General features: G+C 46.4%; 1 protein-coding gene across 8 annotated transcripts; it reads left to right on the forward strand.

Annotated features, from left to right (window-relative positions):
* Window positions 1–1,586: 1,586 nt before the first annotated feature.
* FAM234B (family with sequence similarity 234 member B) lies at window positions 1,587–24,954 on the forward strand. Of its 8 annotated transcripts, none has more exons than XM_075153028.1 (13): window positions 1,587–1,648; window positions 7,763–8,155; window positions 9,121–9,219; window positions 11,865–12,053; window positions 13,561–13,691; window positions 14,376–14,523; window positions 14,862–15,003; window positions 15,665–15,808; window positions 19,262–19,343; window positions 19,574–19,729; window positions 20,337–20,454; window positions 22,116–22,342; window positions 22,768–24,954. In XM_075153028.1, the coding sequence occupies exons 1-13, from the start codon at window positions 1,612–1,614 to the stop codon at window positions 22,771–22,773; spliced, it is 1,872 nt and encodes a 623-aa protein (XP_075009129.1). In that variant the 5' UTR covers window positions 1,587–1,611; the 3' UTR covers window positions 22,774–24,954. The 8 variants fall into 8 exon arrangements, with proteins under 8 accessions (XP_075009129.1, XP_075009120.1, XP_075009183.1 ...); XM_075153046.1 differs by lacking the exon at window positions 22,768–24,954 and adding an exon at window positions 3,765–4,421 and having other exon boundaries at window positions 1,593–1,648; window positions 22,116–22,761; XM_075153073.1 differs by lacking the exon at window positions 22,768–24,954 and adding an exon at window positions 4,188–4,421 and having other exon boundaries at window positions 1,614–1,648; window positions 22,116–22,761.
* Window positions 24,955–25,438: the final 484 nt, after the last annotated feature.

The raw sequence follows: 25,438 nt of genomic DNA on the forward strand, positions 1-25,438 counted from the left end.
TTTCTGCCATACCTTTGCTCCCAGCTCTAATTGGTGCCAGAAGCGTTTTCTTAGAAAGAGCTGCTCTGCTGGACAGCTCTAGTCCCTGTGTACCACAGGCTTTGCTAACTGAGACTTGAAAAGCATCCAGGATCTCTCCTGTAAATATTTACATAGATACAGGACCGTCACTGCTCTTAAATCAAAAAGTGGAGGAGCAGAAATGGCATACGGAACAGAAGGACTCTCTATTCAGAAAGACCTGGAAGGGAAGGAAAAAGAACAACTCTGATGGCTTCTCCAGAGTTTGCCACCTGGGACTACCCTCCCCCAAGTGCTGTGTTCTCAGGAAAGTCCTGATCTGAAGCCTGATGAAGTCAATGGAAAAAATTCCTCTGGTACCAAAAGGTCCTGGATCAGTTTGTACCTGAAAAAAAATTCTCTGCACCAGCTAGACCACTGGTGTCTCTCTTCTGCTCCTCCTTTATTGTTATTATTTAAAGAGTTTCAGGACAGACCTGGACAGGAAAGGATAAGTATATTATTCGCAGGATCAGCGCCTGAAACAGGGGAAAGCAGCAGCAGCAGCAGATGCTGAGGAAACATGATATGTTTTTAGCCAATCGGACTCTCTTTTGATGTATTTAGCCAATACTCCTTTCTCTTCTTCTGTGACAAAAGAGACAGCCTTGAGAGTTCTGACACAAATCATGACTTGAAGAAGTGGTAGTGTTAGATGGCCCGTGCATGGGCCTGGGAATCAGGAAGCTGGGGCCTTGTGGCTTTGGGGAAGCCACAAAACCCTCCTTGCTCAACTTCCCCATCGTGGGAAAGGGAGAGTTCACTTGTTCGCTTACCTCGGAAGGCTGTGGTGAAGATTGAGGAAAGCTTTCGAAAACACTCTAGCAGTCTTTTGTTCTGTAATCAAGCAAAGAAAAAATGTTGCAAAATAAAACAAAATCGACAAATACAATTTCTTCCAACCAAAAACTTCCCAAGAATGCAGGCATATATTTATACCAAGAACAACTTAAAGGACTGGCACTTTCAGTGTAAACCACTTAAGACAACGACTATTTTTGCGCAAGTCTGTGCCCAGCACACCGTGGGGGCTGTATAAATCTGAACTGTCCTTGGTCACGGCTCGCTGCCACGACTCGCTGCCACTCGCAAGCTTAACTGACCCCCACCGCCCTGCGGGTCTCTGCCCTTGTAAAACAGCAGGGAGGAACTGAAGGGCAACGGAGTCAGCAAAAACCTTCGGTTTCAGTGGAAATCTCAAAGTTTTGGCCAGGTGGGCGGCCGCCTCTGCGGGACAGCGGCGCTTCCCAGGTGAGGGCCCCGGCGCCATCCCACCCGGAGGCCTGCCGGCTCCTGGCAGGGACAGCCCCATGGGGAGAGGCCCTCAGGGCCCGGTGGCCTGCGCCCCTCGCACCCCCCGGCTGCCCACACGCGGCCCTCAACCGCAGCTCCCGGGGAGAGGGACGCCCGGGGCTGCCTCCCGCCACCCCTGCCCCTCCGCCCCGGCAGAGTGAGGCCGTGCGGGCGAGGAGCAGAACTACAATTCCCAGCAGGCCGCGGGAAGGGGCGGTGAGGGAGGGGTGGCGCGCATGCGCACTGCGCCTCTCCACCATGGCTACGGTGCTGTCCCGGGCGCTGAAGCTGCCGGGTAAGGGGTCTGCACCCGCGGGAGGGAGAGAGCGACGGGCCGCGCCGCGCCGGACCGGACCGGGCCGGGCCGGGGCACCCACGTCCGCATCTGCCCCCGGCGGCGGGGAGGCGCGGTTGCCGCTGCCTGGGGGCGGTGGGGTGCGTAGCCATGGCGATGTGGTGATGTGGGGTGAGGCCCGGCGCTGGGGCGAAGGGGCAGGCCCGGCCGCCCTGGGGGCGCAGGGTGTGCGGGGGGCCCGGCGGCCTTTGCCCAGGTCCCGTGGCGGAGGGAGGGCTGCAGGGGACGGGGCAGCGCCTCGGAGCTCCGGGGGCGTCGCGTGTGGCGGCGGGGGGCTTGGGCCTGGCCGCGGCCCTGTGAGCAGCCGCGCCGGGACTGCGCGGGAGGAGGCGCCGGGTCCCGCAGGCCGCGAAGTGGGCACGGGCCTCAAGGCAGCCGCCACCACCGCGAGAGAGCGTTAGTCCGTCTCTGATCTACTCCTGCCGGGTTTTACCCCCAAAAGCCAGGCCAGGAGTTCGGTAAGTGCCACAGCAATTACCCAGGTAAATGTTTAAAGTCTGCCTGCCACCTCCACGTACCTTCTAGCCAGAGATCTTCAGCGAGATGAAAGGATATTCAAGCATAAGGGACTATTGTGTCGGGGAACCAGATCTTTCAAAGATAAGGCAGTGAGCAAGCTGTCCAACAATCATTCTCTTCAGCGAGGAGATTAAAAGGGAATGAAAATACATTGCAAAAACAGATCCTGAGAGTGTGCTAGTCGCTGTTGGATGGACTGGAGATGGTGCCGATGCACCTGGCTGCATTAACCCAATGGGAGGGTGCCTCGTTGCCCCTCCTGACCATGCCTTGCCTTCGGGACAGCCATGGGACAGAGAGAGGACCCAGCTGTGCGCTGCTGGGTCAGGGCTCCTTCCTGGCATCGTGGTCTTGCAGTACCCCAGCCTGTGAAGCGGCACTCAGTGGGCAGGTCATACTTTCCTCCTCCATCGGTCCGTGAAGATCCCAGTAATGTCATCAGGGCCCTTCCCACCAGCTTTTAGTAACCCATACCAGGAGTCATTATTTTTTAGTTCATGTAGTGCCTGTTAGATCGCATTCAAAGAAGTTTTGTTTGCAAATCAATTTTTTCCTGGTTATATATATGCTTGTCTAAATGGGAAGGAATACATTTAACATGAAGTTTATTTAGGAAAAGTGCTAACTAGTGGGTATAAGTGTGTGTGTTGGCATGTGACCACTGGGGGACCGTAAAATAACAATAACAAGATTTCTTCTGGGACCTCTGGAACCAGTGTGATCTATTTGATATCTGCTATTGGGAGACACTGATATGGAATAGAGCACAGACCTTGCAACTGCAGTTAAGAAAACAGTTCTTACATCAGTCCTTAGGTTAAATTGCATATATCACACCTTGTTTGTGTGGTTAACTCTTGAAAAATGCAGCTTTCAACAGCAATGAGAAAGCAGAAAGCCTATTGCTATAGCTGTTTTTTCCTGCTGCATCTCATTAAATTAATTACATCAATATGTGGCAACTTATCTCCCCACGGGCTTAGAGATATGTCTGCAGTACCCAGTGACTGGTGCCTGCCAACTGCCAGCTGGGAAAAAAAAAGAAAAATAAACAGATCATGAAGTGAGTATAAAGGATACTGGAACCAGTATGTCATCATTGGAATAACGCACTGAAAATTGTACTCATTTAAAGTCCAAGATTTACTCTTTTCACTCCAAAGTGAGTGCAAGGAAAAGCCTTTCCAGTAAGTCAAAAACAGGAAAAAGATTACAATTAATGTCTTTCAAGCCATCAGCACTAGAAATGAGTATTTCATTATGAGTGGGACTCGATTCCAACACAGATCACCTCACAGATACCTCCTTTCCAAATCATGATTCATCTTTTCTTCTTTGAGAGGGCACATTCTTCTACTGCAATAGTTGCAAGAGCTGCCTGTGCAAAAAGTACTATTGTGCAAATGCACAGGGGATTTTTGAAGTCATAAAGTGCAGTTTAGAGTCCAACTGCCCTTGAAAGTTGATAAGTTTGGGGCATTTTCTCTCTCTCCTGCCTTTGAAAACCTCCCTCTTCAGTATTTGCTTTTTCTTCCAGTGGCTGCAAAAAAAAATCCAGGGTGATGTGACCAGTAACTTAGCCACAGACTACGAGCAACAGTTCCTCGATTGATTGTAACCACAGAACACTGACTGGGAACCTCTGTTTTATCACTGATGCCATGGAAAAAACAGAATACAATTTAGAGCAGGTCAGAACAGAAGCAGTTTATTTACTATACCTGTAGGAGAGAGAGCAGCAGGGAAACTGACTTTGCTGATACGAACTCCGTCCCTGTAAAGTGGAGCAAAGTTTATATACATGTAGAGATGCTATGCAAAAGACAAATAACAAGATGTGAGTTATACAGATCTGTTACATACACAAGGCCACAGAACTGCTCAAGGTAGGTCTTGAGTCTGTTTTCTTTAGCGCAGGGACTTATTTATCATGAAGGTTATGCAGTGATTATCGTTTCAGGAGATAGGATGAGAGTTTGACCAGGAGGCCAACTCAGGTCTTAGCATTTCTACTTCCACGATGGAAAGCTGAAAACTGCATTGGAGTATTGGATTTTCTGACCGCTGATCACTTGCAACAGAGGCAGTTTTAGCTTTCTCTTGATGGACAAACTGTCTTCCTGAGCCTTGTTGACCAGAAAGGAAAGAATTTGACTTCTGGAGCACTTCTCAATAAATCATAATTCTCTAAATGGTGAGTGAGACTGGCCTTGTTTTCACACATTCTTTATGCTGTTTATGTGTATTTATGCTCTTCTGTTGAAAAATCATTTGGGAGTAATTAGTGGAAGCCAGGTGGGGTATCCCTCCTTCCCACAGCAAGTGACCTAAAACTCAGATGAAGAGTCATGTTACTACTTCTCTCTCTCCAGCCAGGTGAATCATGAGTTATGTATTCTCTGCACCACAGAACAGCCTCGGGAGGCAGGGCTGAGCACGTCTTCGCCAGCCCTCCAGATACATTCCCAAAACACCTACAGATCGATTGTTAGGGCTCTCTCCAAACAGTGGGAGATGAGCATTTGAATCCTCTGAGATTAGATATGCAATTGGATTTCCCGTGTGCTAGGTGGGTGCTCCAACAGCCGTTGTTAAAGGGCAGCGTCTTCCCTCCTTTTGGCTTAAAAAAAAAATCAGCAGGGCATTTTATGCCTGACCTTACTGAGTGGCTGTGCCTTGTGAGAGTGCCAACTAACCTTTTGAGGAAAGGTAGAGAGAAGGAATGCCAGTTTCTGGTTCCTGGTCAGGCTTAGACATGAAATAAGCTCTCTGCTTTGTAGCTCTCAGTAGATTCTTTCCTTTGTAGATCACCAAAAGCTATAAGTCATTACTGTGTAGTAGCTGTTTTCTAGCCTCTGATCAGGGGTTCTCAGCAGGAAAGGTGTTCCTGTTACAGATTTTTCTTTGACGCCACTGATGATGTTCCCAACATCTCAATCTCTGCCAGTTCAAGGAGGGGGTGAGCCATAGTTTTGAGGTCCTTTCTGTCTCCTAGAGATCCAGAACAAAACTGTTCCAGATAAAGCTCATTCGTATCAATGCTTTTAGTTGCCCCAAGGATGAACAGCAGGTTTCAGTCTTCTGGGTTGATTGCCTGAAATTAAAATAATTAAATAAATCACAGTATATCTGAAGTGTAAGTATGCTGTTGAATTGTTTTACTCAAAGCACGCCAGTTTCCAAAACCAGGAGCAGTCTGGTTAACATAACTGTCCGACTTTGACTTCCCAGCCTAAATACTATTTACTTTTGGGCCAGCATCATTTGCTTTTCATACCACTCTGACCTGACTTGAACTGGCACATCTGGATCTGTAGCGAGAAGCTGCAAACACCCTGCCAGCGAGTCCTCTCTGGAATTTCTTGTTTTTGCTGAGTACTCTTTCAGCAACTTGTCAGCACAACCTACTGTATAGACATCTGGGAAATTCACACTGCGCTGTCACTGCAATCTCTGAGCAAAGAGCTGTGTGCCTCCGAGGTCGGTGGCCTTCTGTGCTGCTCACAGGATGCAGCCAAGGTTACTAAGTCTTCCTTTCAGGAAGCCCACACTTTGAACACATGTTTAGGGCAGATCTATGTGAAACAATACAGTGTCTCACACGGATACATCGGACCGTCCCATGGAAATGTAGTATCTTTTAGCTGGGTGCTCTACCTCCACAAGGAACAGCTTTTTGGAGTGTCTACGTGCAGCAGATTGTTTTGACATGAGTCTTTTGTAGAAGCCCCTAGTTCAAAAAGGAAGGGTCTGATTTAGATATGTGATCTTGTTGGATATCTTTATTTCCCTCTCTTCAGTGTGGGTTGGTTGTCCTGGCTGCTCCACTTAGTGTGGGACATTTGGCCTTTAATGGGATTGACAGTTTTTCTTAGATCCTAACATTGACACTGAATACCATTTATAAGTGGAACAGGAAGGGGAAGTGAAGGTCCTTTCATGGGGCAAGAAATGAGAAAGAAATGAGATGCACGTGCTGCAAAATAGATTCTAGATGATGCAAAATAGGTGTGTTGCACTAACTAGATACTACGGTACGTCTGTATCTGTGAGTCTGCCTTTAACAGGAAAACCAGAAGTAAGGCATATTATCTTATGCAGGAAGAATAATCATGAAAGTCCTTAAATTTCCGCTCTGTAAAGCCTTCCCATCATCTTAGTGTCTGAGAGTGATTACAGCTTGCGTATTTTTGCTTATTATTTATGCCTTGCATGTATCACTTCAAGCATCTTCAGGCACAAGTTAGCTCCTGTGTCGCGTCAGCTTTAGGCAAAGGGAAATGAGGCAGATATCTGCGATAGCAAAGTCCCACCTTGGAATAGGAGAGAGAGAGAAATAGACTGAGACCCTGCAATCATCGGAGCAGTGGCCATGGCTCCATGCCCAGCCTGGTGGCGCAGGGCAGCTCCCTGAGACGTGATCCTCCACTCGTAGCTCAGGGCAGTGAGTCTGCATGATCTTGCCTGCCCCCATAAACAGATGGCCCTGGCCTTAGGCCAGTATGTACGGCCGGGCCCTGCACCTGCCCTCATCACACTCCCTGCGACTGTCTAGGGCTTGGGGGAGAAGTCGTCCATGTGCCAGGCATCTGTGGGGGAGACACTTAAAGCTAAGCTACTTTCTTGTAGCAGCACCTGAAGGCATCGGTACTAAGTTATCTGTCTTGGCAAGGTCAAGCACAAGCTGTCGGCCCAGGTGGGAGCAGGAACAGAGCAGGAGCACAGTGATTTCCTACTGCAGGGGCTGGAGCACTCCCTCTCGCAGTGCTGAGCCGTGCAGAGAAGGTGGTATCTGAGAGGGGCAGCCCTGATCCCTTCAGACACCAGCATGTAACTGGCCCAAAAGGGCAAAATCCCTTTGCCCTCATCTTCAGGGGGCTGATACCCATTTTTACCAGCACTGCAGGGAAACCATGTGCAGTGCTCTATCCCTTCTATCCCTCATGAAGCAGGACAGCAGATGTGGCACACTAGAAGGCAGCAGTGCTGCTTGGACCAGGCAGGAGGAGAAGGGGAAAAATGAGTTGCAGAGGGAGGCCCCCTCAGAGAACACAGCCTACAAGTGAAGAAGGGCTGTGTCGGGATTAGAGGCTGGCAAATGCTAAAGGAGTTCAGAGTCTGAATTCAAGAGAGTGCTGCTCTCTGAGTGTTGAGTGTTTAGGTACTCAGAGATTAAGCATGACTTCACGTCAGTGTGTTTCATTACCAAACAGGAAAGTATTAGAATTAAATCAGCCATGAATTCCATATATATACACATACATACATGTGTGTGTATGTATATGTATATAGATACTATATAGATACACTTTTATCTTGGGGAAATAAACCGTCGGCATCTTTTCTTCTGCAGCTGCTACTCTGAAACTTGGAGTAAACTGTCTTTTCTCTCACACCCCTCACTTGGATCCATGCAAAATGCAGACTGCGCTGTTGTCCCTTCTGTATCACTCTCCACTGCAGCCTTTTCTCCACTGAGATCCTGCAAAAGTGAGGAACTCATGCTTTATTGTCTCTCTCCATCTCTTTCCTCAGGAAAGAAGAGCCCGGACCTCGGGGAATACGATCCCCTCACGCAGGCTGACAGTGATGAAAGTGAAGATGACCTGGTACTCAACATCCAGAAGAATGGGGGGGTCAAGAACGGGAAGAGCCCCCCTGGGGAGGTGCAGGACCCTGACTCTGATGTGGAGGTTGGGATGACAAAGCAGCACACGTCAGAGAGCGCGCCCGAGGGTTATCCTGCAGAGACGGCTGGGAGTTTGGAGCAGAAGGCTGCTCCCTCCCTCATGCCATACCTGCGCACAGCGATCTTTTTGCTCACTGTGGTGATCTCGATGATTCTTGTGTTGGTGTGCGCATTTCTAATTCCCTGTCCCCCTAGAGACTTGCATAACACCTGGAACCGCAACCTAGGTCAGGGAGCAGGTGAGAAAGCCCCAGGAACAGCATCTGGCGTGGGGGAGGTGGCAGCTCCCAGGCTGGGCATCGGCGGGAGAGACCTATCTGGGAGAGCCAGCTCGGAGCAGAGGCCCTTCCTCACCACTGCAGATGCTCCGAGGTAATAGACAGGCGGCTGTGTCCTGCTCACTCTTCAAGCTGAGGCCTGTGAAATCTGGCATCAGTAGATAACAGTGCTACAAAATCTTGTTTCTGTCAACACCAAAAAACATTTTTACTCTTCTCCCATCCTGCCTTTTTGTCCGGATGGTGCGCTCTGTCCAGATGGAAATGGCCCAGCCCACTTTAAAACATAGCGCCTCCCTCTCTACATCCTGGGTTTCACCAGCACCTCCACGCTGAAGTGTGTGGGTGTGTTCGGAAGGAGAGGGATAGAAGTCTTTGTGTCTTCTAATGGCTTAACTAACCTTATTTCTTTTGTCTTCATGTCCTGCTTGAATCCGCAAATCAACATTCGTGATCTTTTATCATCCTATACGGGCCACTGGTAACATTCTAAAGTATTTCCCGTTCTAGCTTTTGCAGTAAAGTAACACTGGTTTGTAACAGTGGTTGGTGAAATAATTTCTGCCACGTCTAGATATGTCTCTCCCTCCTTGCTTTCTGCCCCTGGCTTCCAAGTCTAAGCCTTTCATAAGATATGTGGCTCCCACATCACCTCAGAAAGTGAAGTGGGAAGCAGAAATCTTTTTCTGTTAGCTCCTCCAATTTTCTCTTTCCTTTCTCTGACCCAGATGCTACTTTTCTGCCTTTCCATGCAATGAAAGATCTTGCCGTGGTGTGAGCTGCCTGGCATTGGCGGTTCCCTAGCAGACTCTCTGAGGCTTGGCTGTCCATGAGTCTTTTCTGGGCCAGCCCTCCTCTCCCAGTGTGGAAAATGGGCTGGGTGGCCTTTTTGACAACAGTGCGGGGATTCTCTGTGACTGTTGCAGGTGGTGTGTTATCCCCACTGGAGCTGTGTGATGTGAACGGCGATGGCCTCCCTGACATCCTCATTGTCTTCACTGCCTTGATGAATGCTAGTGTCATGGGTGAGCACCACAGTTCCTTTCCATTCCTCTTTCTGTACGTGTCAGTTTGGACCTTTGAATGCTTGTCTTATGCACAGGAAGAGTTCCTGTCATTGCAAATCCACTGCATTGCTGTTTTCAAAGATCCTTAAAATGGCTGGTGGACTGTGCCTGTGCTTTGTCATGCTGCTCGTAATTTTCATTGCAAGCCAGTGCTCCTATACCTGTTGGGTCAACGTCATCTATTTCCCCTTATCTTATCTTGGGACAAGTCCATCTCTTTGTCCTGTATTTGTGCACTTGGTTTGGGGGCAGAGATAAAAGAATCAGAAAGCACTGCTCTACAAATAGCAATTAGAAATAAGGTGGGTTTTTTCCCCCTCCTTGTTATCTCTCAGAGCCCTTCACAAAAGAGCTCAGTCTAACTACTTCCATTTTACAGGCACGGAGGTGGAAGCACAGAGAAGGGAAGTGGCTTGACAAAGGTCGCAGATGAGGTTCGGTGGTAGAGTCTTAACTCTTTCCTGATCTGTGGTCCAGTGTCCTGGTCATTACCAAGGGTAGTTGGCAACAGGAACGGTCATGGCAGAAGAGACTGTTGGAGTGCTCTGGTTCTTTTGAACTAGCAGTTGCTTGCCAGTAGGGAACATTATGGGTTTTTTTAGAACAGCTGTAGGTCGGTGTTGCAGGAAACACCCTCACCTTGCTGCCTTTTTCTCCAAATCACTCCATATACTTGCCAGGCTCCAAATCGTTGTTAATTTGCAGATAATAGACTGGCTGATGGTGGGGAAGCTACTGTGCCTGGCTGTTTAGCAGGTATCGCCCTGTTTCCTTCTCCTGGCTGCTTTTGCTTTCTCTGTTAACCCTCACACCCCTCGGGTAACATAGCAGCAGCCTGCTGATACTGGCCACTGTTACACAGGGGCTGCCAAGTCCCTTTTGCACTGGACTTCTGCAGTCCTGGAGGTTCCCAGCTGCCTGCTGTACTGCGTCTGCCCAGCCTGGCATCACCTGAAATTATGTGAGTCTGTTCAGTCTCAGAGACATATTCAGGGAGCAAGCATACATTGCACAGCCTGAAGAGAACTCTTGTGAGAGCAAAATGCCTCGGCTCTTCAAAGAGTAGGGTAGTAAAAATATAGTTAGAGGGTAGGGAAAATGCTGCTTTTCCATGGCCCAAGGAAGGCCCTCGGTATTTCACAGCAAGTCCTATAGAAAGAAACCTGTAAGCAGAGAGAAAACTGTAGAGTAAGTTAAAAAAGAAAGTGAAAGAGGAAGATGATGTTGATGTAAAGGCTGCATTCAGTTTGTAGAGGTTTTCCTTGTGTTCTATATTTTGCCGTTGCATTGTATTTAGCTTTCATCGCAGACATAGGTACCGTTCTCAGCATGCTCTGAATGAAACTAGTCATACCTAGCTGCATCCTGGGCTATAACTGTGCTGGAAGACAAAAAGCAGACACTAAAGCAGGTGTAAGTACATCACAATCCTAAACCTACATAGCTGGAAATCAGCCCTCCTGTAGCTTGTGCTCAAAGCATTGACGTAGTGTCAAGTAGAAATAAGCTTGGGACAGGTACCTGATGGAGTAAGCTATGACATTGTTAGCTGTTTCTCCAGGTTGTACACACAACAGCTGTGAGCTGCATTCAGGAGTTAGTTGTTCTTGGTCCCTGCCAACCCAATGAAGAGAACTTGGGCTGGGGCAACCCATTAGCATAAGCACAATGACTTTCAGTTTGAGAAGACAGTGAGTTTGAATTAGAGACTGGACTCAGACTTGCTTTTAGCCAATGGCCCAGATATGCCCTTTGCGTAGTCAGGTCACGTGTTGTTTTGCTAGTAAGACAGGAGTCAGCTGGGACTGTTGTTATTTTGAAATGTATGGGAGTTCATCTTAAATTGTGATACGAACATACCAGGTGGAGATTACAGTAACCACAATTATCTCTGAGGGTAGACTGAGCTAAAAGTTGCTCACATTTGGAATCAGAGCCAACAGCCAATTGAAACAGCGTAGAGCGCTTTTTTTTACAATTATTTTGTGCTAACTGGTGAATTGGGAAAAGACCCCTGAGTTACACGAATTGGTTGCATTCAGTCTTTTTCACAATAATAAAACTAATTTGGAAGACAAAGGAAAAAGCTCTCAGATTGCCAGTCACCTTCTGCTGCTCCAGAATTACAAAACAACCCAGGACTTTTACATGAGGTGGCATCTGCCTTGGGAGTCACTTAAGGTTTCCCCTTGGTGCTAGCCATTGTTTTGGGGGAGAGGGGATCAGAAGGATCAGTTTGGTTTGACAGCAGTACATTTTACACTAGGAAATCAGCACAGCTGAGCAGGTTGTCCCCAGGATCTTGGTTCCTCTGTGCCCAGCTGACCACATTTCTTGCTGTGAGCTCAGGTCCAACCTCCATGATTGTCTACACTGTTGGCTGACAGCCCAACTTGTCTGGAGATCACTGCTGGGTTCTGCAGGCAGAGAGGCTCAGCCATGGGGTGGGATTTGACCTTTGCTTTCAGGCAGTGTGGATGTGGCTGGCTTGAGCCACTCAGTTCAAGGAGCTAGAGCTGGAACTCAAGCGCAAAGACCAAAAGCAGCATGGACATAGCCTCTGATGCCAAGGGATTTCACTCTCTCTTTCCTGCCTCTTCCAGGTGTCTCTAGGCCCTCTGTAACTGTGGTGGCCCTTTCTGGTATGAATGGCAGCACCTTGTGGTCCATCCAGCTTCCAGAGGAGACTCGGAGTTTGCAGTGCAAAGGGCTGTCACTGGGGGCACCTGCAGAGCCCGTCTGCCTTGTTACAGGAACATCAAAATTCCTCAGCCTTCTCAGTGCCTCCACAGGTAGAGTCAACTACTAGCATATTAGAAATATGCTACTGCTTTTTTGTTTTCTTTAAAAACTAATAAGCACGAATGATTCAGAGCTGGCACTTCATGGTGGCTGTTATCTAGTGACACACAGGAAGGAGTCAAAACACTAATGATTTTCTAGTTACACAGGATAAGAGAATCCAAACCATTGCTGCTCTGTGGCAGCATCTTCATCCTACCATCTCAGAACATTTCAAAGTGTTAATCTTATGCTGTAGCATTGCCATGGCATAAAGGATATGTAAGGTCTGTTCTCATCAATATTTAGCTGTTAGTACAACTCAGCACCTACCTAACAGCACTGAAAAGCTGAACACCGTTCTTGGAGAAGTTATATAAGGACATGTGCTACAGCCAGGAAACCTTCCAGAGAAATTAGGCCCATAGAAGAATTGATTAGATGTGAATGAATATTGCATTTTTAATCACTTGGTCATGTGCACCTCCATTCTCTGATTGCTGTTTGTTCTACCACATGAATTCACTGGCAGAAATATTCATAGGTAGGAATAGGGATGGTTTTGGAATCAGAACAGAAAATGGACACATACAAGAAACCTTGGGTTTAAGTGCCAGATCCCGTCAATGAGCAGCAGCACTTACCTTTCAAATGCTTTTAGGGACCAAATTACTCGTACAGTGTTTGCATGGACAGGACCATAGGCTGTCTCCTTTACCATCAAAAGTAGTGTTATTAATGTGCACAAGCGTTTGCAGGTCTGGCCTTTGGTTTCCTTTGTCATGCAGGGACAAACCCTATCCTACACAGCAGCAGCAGCTGAAAAGCATTTTTAAACTCTGATTGAAAAAGCAGAAGTGTTGGCAAAAGAATCATGGAAAAGTAAAAGCATTGAATTTCATTTTGCCTTTTTTTGGGTGTTTATTTGCCAATTTGTAAATCGGGTTTTACTGAGTTTCCAGCTGGGTCCATGCTGGACTGCTGAACCATTTGACATCATGTCTGCTAACATGCTTTCACCCTGAGGTGGAGTGAGCATGCCATGCTGGAGTGGCTGTTTGCTGCTGGGAATTTAACTGAGACACAGATTTGCACTTTGAATATCAGAACTGCCCATCTGTTCCCTTTCCTGGCATCTACCTACAGGCTTTTCTGCTGGCTGAGGAAAACAACTGCTATCCTGCAGAGCAGCACTCTCATTTAGGTTCTTCTTCCAAGAATGAACCTCAAATATTCTCTGCTATTTCAGGAATTGTTTTGGGCTCAGGTCTTTCTACAGAGATGCTAAGAAGGAAGCACAGCAGGACTTGAGGCACGACTCAAAGACAATCTGAAGAAATGATAGGGGAAGAACTTTGTTTCCCACTGCAGCTTGTCCCAGTTTGTAGGCTTGTCTTTCTTCTTCTCAGAGAATGGGGGAAACAACCTCTCTTGCTCCCTCCTTCAAGAAGGTTTTGTGGAACTCTCTGGGGCTGCCCGCTGTTTCCCCAAGTGCTGCAGGTCTCTTTCATCCCGCAGGCAAGACCATCTGGACGCTGAACTCCACCCACCTTTCAAATGGGATCCTGGCTGCACCGGCTGCAACTCTTCCGGATGTAGATGGAGATGGGATTAGGGATATTGTTGTTCTGGCTCTCAAAGAGACACAGGTACAGCATATCCCTGCTCAAGGTTTGAAAGGACCTTGACTATCTAGAGGAAGAACAGGGAGCCTGATGTGGAAAGGCTGTAACAGCAGCTGCAAGAGCCCCTAATTTTCGTTCCCTTAGATTTCCCTGGAAAGCACCCTTTTTTTTTCAATAGGTCAGAGCAGTGAGATCAAGCAATAATGACACTACCTGCATTTCTTGTCAGCTGGGAATGAACAGAAGGGTCATTATTTACCCCTGGCTGAGACTTGAGAATTACCTGTTTCAGTTCAGTGAAGGCTTGGTTTGAAGTAAGTGTTTAGCAGCAGTGTAGGGAGCCATGTTGAGATAGATCTCTGGAGAAAGGAGCATTCAGCTTATCCAAAAGAAACAAATACTTGTGGGATTAATTCAGATGCAGATTCCCTCTATGCTCTTCCCTCCCCACAATTCTAGCATTAATGTTGTTAGAGGAGTTCAGGTTTTTGAAGTCCCTTCCATCTTTGATGCACTTGCAGTCAAGAGAAAAGCGTGAATGTAAGATGCCCCGGAAGCCAGACTGAGCAAAGAGAAAGAGACCACTAGCTAGACCTTGCTGTGGGGGGAAAGAGCAATGGAGCTTCATGCTGTGGGGACCGGGGAAGATTCTGAGAGCACAAGTGCCTGAAAGCACTGCTAAAAATCTCTACATCTCTCTCTTTGCAGCTTGATGTGTTTTTCATCTTGGTGTCAGGAAAGACTGGGACTGCTTTGGGTGGGCCTGTGAAGTACAGCACCAATGGAGAAGGGAAAGTGATTGGCCCCCAAGTCCACATCACAAGCCGGGGAGCCATCTACATCCTGTTTGGTTTTGGTAAGATGCACCTTGCCTCTCCAGCACTTCACCTTACTGAGAAAATATTCATTTTACCTAAAATGGCCCAGAGCATCCCTGGGATATTTCTACCGTGCCTTCTGCTGTAAAAGGTAGAAGTAGAGGGCATGGGAACAAGTCTCACTGCCATGGTGTGGAAAAGTGCAGGAGCACCAATACCTGCTAGGAGTTTCCCAAAGGCACATCATGCCAGGGAAGTTCCAGCTCTGGGCATTTCTTTGCCTTCTACCACAACTGCAGTGGTTCCAAGGACCCTCCATGTTACTAGGGAGTTAACTTTTGCGGGCAGGACTCTTCATCTTTACTCTTCTTGGCAGGTAATGTTCAAGCAGTTGCCCTGAGGGATATCTTTACCCAAGCCAGAAACCGGGACAGCTTTCCTGCAATGCTGCAGCAGGAGGAGCCGGAGTGGGAAAAGCGCAGATCTGTCAACCTGTCAGAGCTCATTGACATTTACAGGTAGGAGATGGACTTGTCCTCTTGCTTCTGCTTGGGAGAGGAAGGGGAGGGTAGGCACCTCTTAGTGCTCCTAGAGATGGTCCCTCCTACTTCAATACTGTCCTTCTTTTCATTGTCCAGTTGATAACAGTACTCTGGGGAACCCATTGTTTCCTCCCTTTCCTGTGGTTGTCCTAGCAAAAGAAGTGCAGAGTATGATAAAAGGGAGTCCTTTGCTTCTCCTGTTCCTTGTTCCTTTCTTCCACCCCCTATGCATACCTGGAGGGAAAAAAAAAAAGGTATTCCCAGCTAATGGAGTCCCTTTGGGAAGCTCAATCTGTGTACAGCATTGTGGGCCTGGATTTCTCAGCTCCTTCTTCTTTACTGCCAAATTGTGATCAAGGTCAGCCTGGATAGGAATAAAGGGAGGGAACAAATGTGAACCCGCAAACTCCATGCTTTTTATAGCAACTCAAGACGTTCAGAAGACCCCACACCTGAATTTAGTCCACTTAACTGAAGTGGACTAAGCTAAGCTAAGCTCCATCACTGGCGAAAAGATGGGCTTCTCCAAGAATAGTTCAAATCTTAGGTAGGCTGAATTGCCTGTGGACAGGCAGCTAGTGCTAAGATGTGCAGATACAAGCCTCGGAATCTCCTCTCTGCTTTCCATTTGTCCCAGTGGGGGTGTTGACTTCCTGCAGACGATGAAGACACCTGACACAAACTGCAGCAACCTGCTCATCACAACCAAAGAGAGCTTGATCCTACTGCGGGGACAGGACCTGGAGCCCCGCTGGACCCTGGAACTGCAGAACATCAGCAGGTTACATACTGGGAATGTTTTTCTGTCCTCTTTCTTCCTGTACCATTTCTTGCCTTTCACTTCTAAGTACGTGTGCTCCTTAGAAAGCAATTGAGAAGAATTCTCCAAGTCTGCAGAGAAATCTTAAGAACTGGAGGTGTGCAGATGCATCGCTGAGCAAGTGAGGGGGGCAGGGGGAGCAAGGAACAGAAGGCTGGAAACCTGAGCTGTGTGCTTGTGAGTGATCACAAATAAGGGGCTTGATTTAGGTACCCAACACTGATGTCATGGGAATGCCGTGGCATTGGAATTCAGATGACTGGTGTCCAGGGCTGCCACTTGCCAGCTCAGTGGCGAGGAGCAGTTGCATTAGTGATATTAAGTATTTAGAGAAGGTGTCTGAGTATGGCCCACAGATCTTAATGTTCCTTGAAAGTTGAAAATGAGCACTCTGATGGCAGTCAGCACACCATCAATACTAAATGTAAACCTTAAAATAATACTGCTCATCCTCTAATTTCACACATGGAAATTAAGTAATTTGCCAGATCTTGTGGGTTGATAATAACCAGCAATTTCAGCTTGCCCAGGTTAAGTATTTGCAAAGGGCAGTTGGGCACAGTTGAGGGAAATTATGTGGGAAACAAATTGCTTGCTCTGCTATCTAGAGAAAAGAAAGCAGCTCTCAACTTAGTGTTACCTGACTGTCAAGAGCATCTATAGGAAGAAGGCATTGGAATTTCATTAAGTAAAAAAAAATCGGTGTTCAATTATGTTTGATATTCAGATAATGTCCACATTCTTGAGGGCTGATGGGTGACATAAACAATGGCTTTAGGATGGCTTATGGCTAGTTGATCGTGCTATGGGGAAAGGAGGTGGACTGAAAGTGTTTTGGGCCCAGAGTCTGCAGACTTCTGGATGTGGGTCTAGTTTAAAGGGTAAGTACTGACTAAGCAAAGCCAATTCATAGATGCTGTAAAATCAGTTATACACAAGAAATTTCTAAGTGGACCCACTAGTGAATTGGAAAATTTCCATGGGTTCAGATCAAGAAGGGTTGAAAACTGCTTTACCTGTTCCATTCACAGAATCACAGTATTGTTGAGGTTGGAAGGCACCTCTGGAGATTGCCTTGTCTAACCTACCTGCTCAAGCAGGCTCAGCTAGAGCAAGTTGCTCAGGGCTGTGTGCTGTCAGGTTTTAAATATCTCCAAGGATGGAGACTCCACAACCTCTCTGGGCAACTAGTATTCCAGGTTGCTGCACTCCAGCCCTGTTTTTTCTGGTTCTGTGACCTCCCAAGGGACAGAGTACAACATGTGTACAGGAGCTGCCAGATAGGCATTGAAAAATAATGAAAGCAATTCTTGTTCAAGGCCACTGTGCTGAAGTCCTGGACTACTTGTCTTCTCAGAGTTAAGAAAGATAAAATCTGGTAGACTGAATGTATTGTGGACAAGCATTTATTTAAGAGGGTATTTTTTTTTAGGACTTAGAGAAGTTCTACTTAAGCAACACAGGCTGGGGGACAAATTCAGCTCTGGGGTCTCACCACAGAGTCAAACAGACCAAAACGCAGTTCCTCATCAGACAAAGCTTAAAGAGCCAGCTGAGCGCTCCTCTTTTCCTGGGTAAACCTGCCCCAAGCACATCACTCCAGCCAGGCAGACTGAGTTCAGCCCTTTGGGAACAGTCTCTGAGAAAGAACAACCTTGCTGCTGCAGATGTGCTGCATTTCCAGATAGCTTTTGACAAGATCCCTGGAAAACCATAAAGGAGAATCAGTAGTCATAAAACAAGGGCGAAGTTCAGAGACCATGAAATTGAGTAAGCAGTTGAAAATTGTGTTGTAAATGGATGTTTCAGATGAGAGAGGATTAATAGCAGGTTGCTGTGGGGATTATTGTTGGGCAGGAATAATTACTAGCCTTCTGGTTCATTTGAGAAAGTACCCAGGGGATTTTTCAGTTGATTGGTAGCATCTAAAATATATACGTCTGTCTGCATTTAGTTTGTGGGATTGGCCGCTGACTGTAACCCATAAGGGACATGAGAAGAGGCACCTTAGGAGAGGTTTTAAGTTTGTGCCCATAGGATAGAACTACCTAATACTTCCTTTTGCTGCTGGAGAGCTTTCAAGCTATAGGAGTCTCCCTTGATACTGCCTTGAAAGCATTGGTTCTAGTTGCCAAAGATATCTGTAAAGCGAATGACATTGTTTGATGTAGTAAGTATAAATAGTCAAGCCACTGCTGTACTGTGGCATTGCTGTTCAGGAGCCATTCTGGTATGCACATTTTAAAGGGGAAGCTGGAAAAAAATGGAGAAAAGGGCTGGAAAAAATGCTTTAGCATGGAATATTTAAATCAGTGGGTTTATATGATCAAAGAGAAGCCTGAGAGGTGAGTTCATAAGTGTGTGTAAGTAATAGGAGCTAACAAGCATTTTAATCTTGCTGTAGCAAGAACAAGTGCCTTGGAGCGAAACCTATTCACGTTCAAGAAAATGAAAATGCAGGCATGTTTCTTTGGGTGAGATTAATCATTAGAACTGACTGTCATGGAAACTGATGAATTCATCTCATCTTTGTATTTCCGTAGCAAGCCTCATGGCTGGTAGATCTAGTCAAAGTCAGCCTACTGATACTTGGTTAATTGGGTGAAATACAGCAATCTGTCATAAACAGGAGGAGGGAGGACATATTCTGATGATCCTGCCTTGCCATAAAATCTCTGATTCTGTGAATTTTGAGGAATCATTTGTGCTTGTTTAGAACCTTGTGTCTAGCTGTGGTGAATTTCAGGAAGACAGCGATAAAACTCAGAAAGCCAAAGGCAAGCAAGATGGTTAGAAAACAGTTATAATGACAGATATTCAAGTAATAGTGTTATGTCACCCAGAAGGGAGAGGATGAGAGGGGACTTCATTTAAACTGCTGAAGGTTATAAAAAGGCCTGTAAAACTGCCAGCAGTAAGAAAACAAAGAATCATGGGCTGACATTAATGGTGGGTATATTAAGAGCCATTTCACACAGCTAAGGCAGCCTGGGAAATACCCTTTCAGCAGGAGGTCAAATCTGCCGATGCATTTTGAAAGGGCTGGGTAATTTTTTATGACTGTAGCAAAACTGTACAGGTTCTTATGCTAAGGAAAGAATAATGCAGAGTCATGTCACAGGGTGATAAACAGATGTCTGTACAGCCCAGCAAGGCATGCCCGCCACACAGACGATTCTGAAGAATGGCTAACAAGCACCATGGGCTGCTTGATCATTTTTCACTTCTGTGATCCACCAACAAATGTTTCCTGACAGTCAAAACAGTTCTGAGTGGGTGAAAGATCTTATTTAGCATGGCAAATCTTGCCTTTTTAAGAGGCAGAATGGAGGATGAAAGCAACTTGTGCTGCCTCCATCTGAAATACCTGTTTTTCTGCCATGGGCCTGAGTGTTTCTTTTTCCAAATTTGCAGCCAGCCTGTACCAGGTTACTTCAGTGCTGACCAAACTCTGGACTTCATGCTGCAAGCACAGACTGGAGATGGGAACAAAAAGGTAAAACAAGTGAAGACAAGGAGGGCAGTGGCAGCATAGGAGTGAGGGAGGTTGGGTAGGAAGGGACAATCATTCCCTGCTCCTCGCTCTTCCCATTTCTGTGGCTGATGCTCATCACTGTGTGGCCACAGGCATGAAAAGGAACTGCACGGGCCATGCCACTGCAAGGGGGCTCTCTCTGCGCCCACACCTGGACACCCATTAATGCTAGATCTCTCCCCTGCTTTGAGGTGGTGGTGATAGATGGCAAATCCGGCCTCCCTGTTTGGAACCAGGAACTCCCGTGGCAGAAGCAACAACTCGATGCACTGTCAGTCATGACTTTGGACAAGAAGTCTGTTTTTCTCTTCTGGGCTGATGAAGCACAGCCTGGTTTACAAAGTTTGGTGAGCAAGCATCCTTTCTTCACTTTGAGGTTTCTGTGTGAGGCACATGCAGTCTCTGTCTTTTATTCCTAATGTAACTGAACTTTAAACCTGCCATATAAGAAGACTGTCAGGGACATCTTTTCCTCTTGCTCTGACTCTAACTTCTCTGAGCCTGAACACAGGAGTTTTTGTGTGCAAATTCTTCACCAGAAAGCTTTATTGACAGAAAGTTCGTGTCCACAAAACCAAAACTTTCTTCGTGAATTTCATTTTTTTCTGCAACACTGAGATATTTTTATTGCAGATTCGTTCCCAGCCCTAGAGTGCTGCTTCTCTGCACGCAGTCACACAAGTCAGCATGGAGACTCAAACTTCCAGACTGTAGCTTCACCCATCAAACTGGCTTTTACAGAGCCAGATCTCAACCTTATCAAACAGAAGTTGTGGAGCAAATTCTGTTTTAGAAAAAAAACTGCAGGATTTCATCTCTGTAAAACCATAAAGTTTTTGATTCTCTGATCCATGTAAAGACAATGCAGTGTCAGAAAACTTTATTTCTTTGCCAAAGCTAGACTCCTCTTTGCTAGCCAACTGTAACATTTTTGTCTGTCCTTCGTTCCAACAGCAAGCTGGTCCCAGACCTGAACGCCCAGGGCTGCACCACCTTTATCTCCTCCATCCTGTTTTTCCTGCAGTCCTTTTGGACCTCACTAATGCAACAGACAAAGTCATTGCTTCAGCAGGTGAGTACAAATGGAGGAGAAACTACCTAGGCTAAAAGAAGGGTAGCTGTGAGAAACAATGGGATGTAGTTGTGCCTTTAAAGGTAGCACCTGAGGTCCACCACACATAGGCCAGCAATGGGAAATAAGATTAATCTTCCTCCTGAAGGAAGGTCCTGTCCAGCCCCTTCTTTGCAAATAAAAGACCCACCAAGTTTCTTGCACATGTTTAAGCAAGGAAAGGTCCGAGTTTGACTTCATGTGTGTTTTACACCAGAGAAGTTCCCTGGCTTTCCATGGAGCTATTTATGATTTAAGGTGGTGCATGAAGAATCACTATGAAACTTTTCTCTGTCACCTCAGATACGCTTCTGCATTTGTTGGCCATCTCCTGCTCTGTGCTGCTTCTTCCTCTTTTTGAAAGGGGGAATCCAAAATATTTAAACGTGTGTTTTCAGGAAAAAGTAGATCTGGATTTAACATCTATACAAGATGGTACAGTCCTTGTTGGATTTCCTTGCTCTTTCTAAAGCAGTTCAACCAACAGTCAGCCTGTTGAGCATGGCATGATGTGGGATAAAAGATCAGTTCATCCACCACTGAAGCCAGCAGCCAGAAAAGCTGCTACATAGCAATACATCTGTCCTGGTTTCAGCTGGGATAGAGTTTATTTTCTTCCTAGTAGCTGGTATAGTGCTGTGTTTTGGATTTAGTATGAGAATAATGTTGATAACACACTGATGTTTTAGTTGTTGCTAAGTAGTGTTTACCCTAGTCAAGGACTTCTCAGCTTCCCGTGCTCTGCCAGGTGCACAAGAAGCTGGGAGGAAGCATAGCTAGGACGGCTGACCCAAGTGGGCAATGGGGTATTCCATACCATATGTCATCATGCTCAGTATAAAGCCAGGGGGAATTGATTTGGGGGGCAGTGATCGTTGCTCGAAGAGTGGTTGGGCATCGGTCGGCGGGTGGTGAGCAATTGCATTGTGCATCACTCATTTTGTATATTCTATCATTATTATTATTATCATTATTTTCCCTTCCTTTTCTGTTCCATTAACAGAAATCAATCAAGTCTTTATCTCAATCCACGAATTTTACTTTTTTTCCCGATTCTCGCCCCCATTCCCCTGCAGGGGGGGCGGAGTGAGTGAGTGGCTGTGTGGTGTTTGGCTGCCTGCCGGGTTAAACTACAACAACATCTAATTGGATTTGTATCAAAAACACAGTCAAGAACAAATAGAATATCATTTTTAGAGGGAATTTCTGAGGTCTGTACAGATCATTCTTGAATGCCTGGAGTGAACTGACTTGCCCGTGCTTTATCAGTTTCCCCTTCTACAGAGCTAAACCAGTATCTGCTAACAGGTGTGGGAAGGAAAGCTCTCTGAAAGTGAACTGCGTTACTGAAATATGTGCATCTCCTATGTCAAGCTCAAAAACATCACGTGGAACCAATCCCTTCCATTTCTGATCTAAATTTCAATTTATTTCCATGAAAAAATTTTAACTTAAAATCATTTTCCCTGATTAACTAAGGTACATGCAATTGTAAAGTCAGACTGAATATACCCTCAGTCCAGTGGATGTTTTGACTGAGTGAAGACTGTAAGATTTCTTTTGGAAGAAACATAATCATTTACTCCTCACCAATATTTTCTCTCCCTTTTCTGATGGACCAGTTGGAATTAATGATCTCCAGAAGGATGCATTTCACATCACTGTGACAACAACTGCAACCTCTGAAAAACAGCCAGGATTTCTCTCGGTCAGCAAGCTGGGCCTGAAGTGGGCCATGATGAGTCAAGGTCGAATGGTGTGGCTAAAGGATACCACCACTCCCAAAATCAGCCGTGGAGAAGTGAGGCGATTTCTTGCCCGGCTGAAATTTGTTGATTTTCCTCAGAAGGTGAGATTGCACAGGAATCCCTAATGAAATCCAGGCCTTTGAAAACATCTAATCTCTTCCCTACAGACACAGTTAGGTGCTCTTTGGGATGCAAAGAGACTGGTGGGATGCAAAGAGACTGTTTGCAAGATGGCTGCCCCTTTGGGCATAAGCTGGACAGATTGTGAGGCCCAGTGGTACTTTGGCAGTTGGACAAGGAGGGGGATCTTAGAAAGAACCAGGGATGATGATCATAAGGGACTGACAGACTCACAGAGGGAACAGAGAGGTGGGACAGAGATCACTTGTTTTGACATGGGCAAACAAGGGTTCTCCATATAGTGGTGCCCAGGTTCGGTTGCTGACCTGTGAATTACCACTTTTCTCTACCAGTCTAGACGATAATAGGTTTTGGCTTTAGTTTTTGTTTGCCTTTCTTTCTCTAGCTCTAGCCTGGTGGTTCTTCAGATTTTGGTTGGACCTGTGGCCTATATGGGGAATACAGGAAGCTGCTTTGTGGATCTTCAGGAAGACTACTGTGTAGAGAGGATGGGGGCTAAAAGCACTTCCCCTTTCTTCAGCTCTCTGGGGAATGCTGCTGGAGGCAGGTTTGTCCTAGGCAGACCTGTCCTGTACCAGAGGAACCTTGTTCAGTGTCTCCCCCTCCATATGCCGTTCTTGCATGCTTCCCTCCAGGTAACACGGAAATGTGAATTTAGAATTTATATACATATATATATATATATAGCCAAGTTTTTTTTATATATATATATGTATGTATCAATTTATACAATATATGTATATATTTTGTATGTTTAATTTATGAACGAGATTTAGGACACACCTTTTTACGTCCAAACAGTATTCCCAAGCAGTCAAACAAGCTCTAGGCCTAGAGCAGTCCATGATGACTCAAGGCAAATGGGGTGGCTAAAGGACACTACCTGCTTTAATCTTTATATTTTTGCAGAGAAGCCTCTGTTTGGCTCCTGCAGGGCTAGTCTTGTCCACAACCTTTCTTGTACTTTCAGCCCTCTTCTCCATTCTGTCACCAAACTCACAAACAAACTAGCTGTCTGGCTGAATTACCTGATCTAGAGAAAGATGGTCCCCACAGCATTTGCCAATTCTTGCACTTTGTATTTCTTTTCCCAATCCCAAGTTCAAAACACTTTCATGTGGGTGATGTAGAAGTGAAAGGTTCACATCTTGTTTCTATCTCCTCTTCATCCATCCCTAAGCTTTTTATGAACCCAAAGTGTCAGTGTAACATCACGCTGCAGTCCCATGGGCTGAGTCCCCCTTTGCAATGCACCACAGCCTTTTTGGGATAGATTCGCAGCAGATCCCCACTGGCGCTGTAAAGATTACACTAGATCCAGTCGCAGCAAAGCTGATTCTCACACCACTGCTTCAGAGTTTAGAGGCTCAGACAGAGGCAGAACTAGAAAGCTTTTCTGTGCATTTTACCCCTATTCTGAGCTCAACTTTACCATCCCCTTGCCAGCCCAACCCTGTGTGCAGTTCCAGGAGGAACGGACTATCCCCAGGGCACATTTGCTCTCAGTATGTTTAGTGCTTTGAACTATGCCTCTGAGTGTGCCATCAGTCTCCTGTGTTGTAGTTGCAGAGCATCTACAGGAATTTTCTTGTAATAGAAATGACCGTATATAAACCAACCACTTTGGTGCCCCAGCAGCTCCCCACAGTGCAGGGCAAGAACATAGGAACTGTTTTCCCAGTATGCCTTTCTAAGTCTGACTTTTGACATTAGGTAAAGCCAAGCTAAGATGAGGATTGCAAAGGACGCTTCTGTCCTCCTGCTGGCACGTGCTCTTCCAGCCTCCCCGCACTTCCCTGTGAGTGGGGAGGTGATGGCAGGACTTTGACCCTCCCTCCAGATGGGCACATCTACCGTGGGTTTGCTCACCTCAGCTCTTGATACCTCTCCTTGCTGTATCACCTCTCCTCTTCTTCCCTGCATCTCCATATCAAGCTTCCAGGATAGCCCTTCAGGATTAGCTGCAAGCCCCAAGGCTGGTCCTTGGGCCCTCCTCTCTTAATGTCAGAGCCTGTGAACAGTTTGTATATGTTTAATGGTATTTTTGTGTAAATAGCTTTGTATATATTAGCACAACTGTAGCAACGGCTCTAGGCCTGGCGTTTTCCTCCAGACAGGGGTTAGTGTTTATAATATATAGTCAGTTAATACAGCTGCATAATAGGGACTGAAAGTGTGAGGACCAGTAACATACGAGGATTAAACAGGAGTGCCCCTTCTCTCCTGTTTAGCCACCACCTTGCTGGGAAAGGTGAAGCGGCTGTTACCTGAAGTAGTTATTCTCCTGAGGTTCTTCCTGAGAGAACTGATAGTCAAGCGCAGTGATGTTAGCTCCTCCATAATGTGAATTCACCCTGCCCGCCCACACACACATCCCACTGTGAATAAAGAGTCTGTCTGTATATTGTTGGGAAAATGTATTTGAACTGTGAACTGCAATGGAGTAAATAAATACTGTGTACAGCATCAGTGGGTCACGTGAACCAGTGTTTCAACTTTGAGAGATTATGAGTTTGCTTGATTTGGGGATTGTTTGTGATATTTTTACAATGGGGAAAAGGGGACAGATGAAGAGAAACAAAGGAGAAAGCAAAAGCCCAGCCAAGGATTCTTAAAGGTTGTGGAAAAGCACAGTAGAAAGAGACAGACAGGAAAATACCTCAGAATGGAAGATTTGGGGGGAAAAAGCAAGAAGGAAGCATGTGGGAGTCATTACAGATGGGAAAGAGAAGGAGAGAGATGTCTGAAAGCAACCCCCCGTTCCTACTGCAGCAGCACTTTTAATCTGGGGGCAGGGAGAAGAGGAAGCTGGGCCTGGAAATGAGGAGTAAATAGGGTGTTCAGAGAGGATTACAGCCAATCAATATGAGCAGCAATGCCCTTCACCATAGCACTGAACCAGGGGGGTTGCTGGAGGGTCCATGTGACACCACTCAAAGAGGCCCAGCACTGCAATTTGCCAGCTGGATGGTGCTGACTATCTATTCCCGGGTGCAATACTGCTGGGATTAGGACATCTGCCTCAAATCTGTCTGAAAGGGCTTGGAGACAGCTGG

The sequence above is a fragment of the Calonectris borealis genome, chromosome 1 (assembly GCF_964195595.1).
Source record: "Calonectris borealis chromosome 1, bCalBor7.hap1.2, whole genome shotgun sequence".
NCBI lineage: Eukaryota > Metazoa > Chordata > Aves > Procellariiformes > Procellariidae > Calonectris > Calonectris borealis.

What these genes read in the sequence shown, in the direction of transcription:
- FAM234B (XM_075153019.1), top strand. Translation starts at nt 1,612, where the DNA reads ATGGCTACGGTGCTGTCCCGGGCGCTGAAGCTGCCGG. An exon ending in CTACATCCTGTTTGGTTTTG is followed by an intron (nt 14,524 to 14,861) that starts GTAAGATGCACC and finishes TCTTCTTGGCAG; the next exon opens with GTAATGTTCAAGCAGTTGCC. An exon ending in GAGCTCATTGACATTTACAG is followed by an intron (nt 15,004 to 15,664) that starts GTAGGAGATGGA and finishes CATTTGTCCCAG; the next exon opens with TGGGGGTGTTGACTTCCTGC.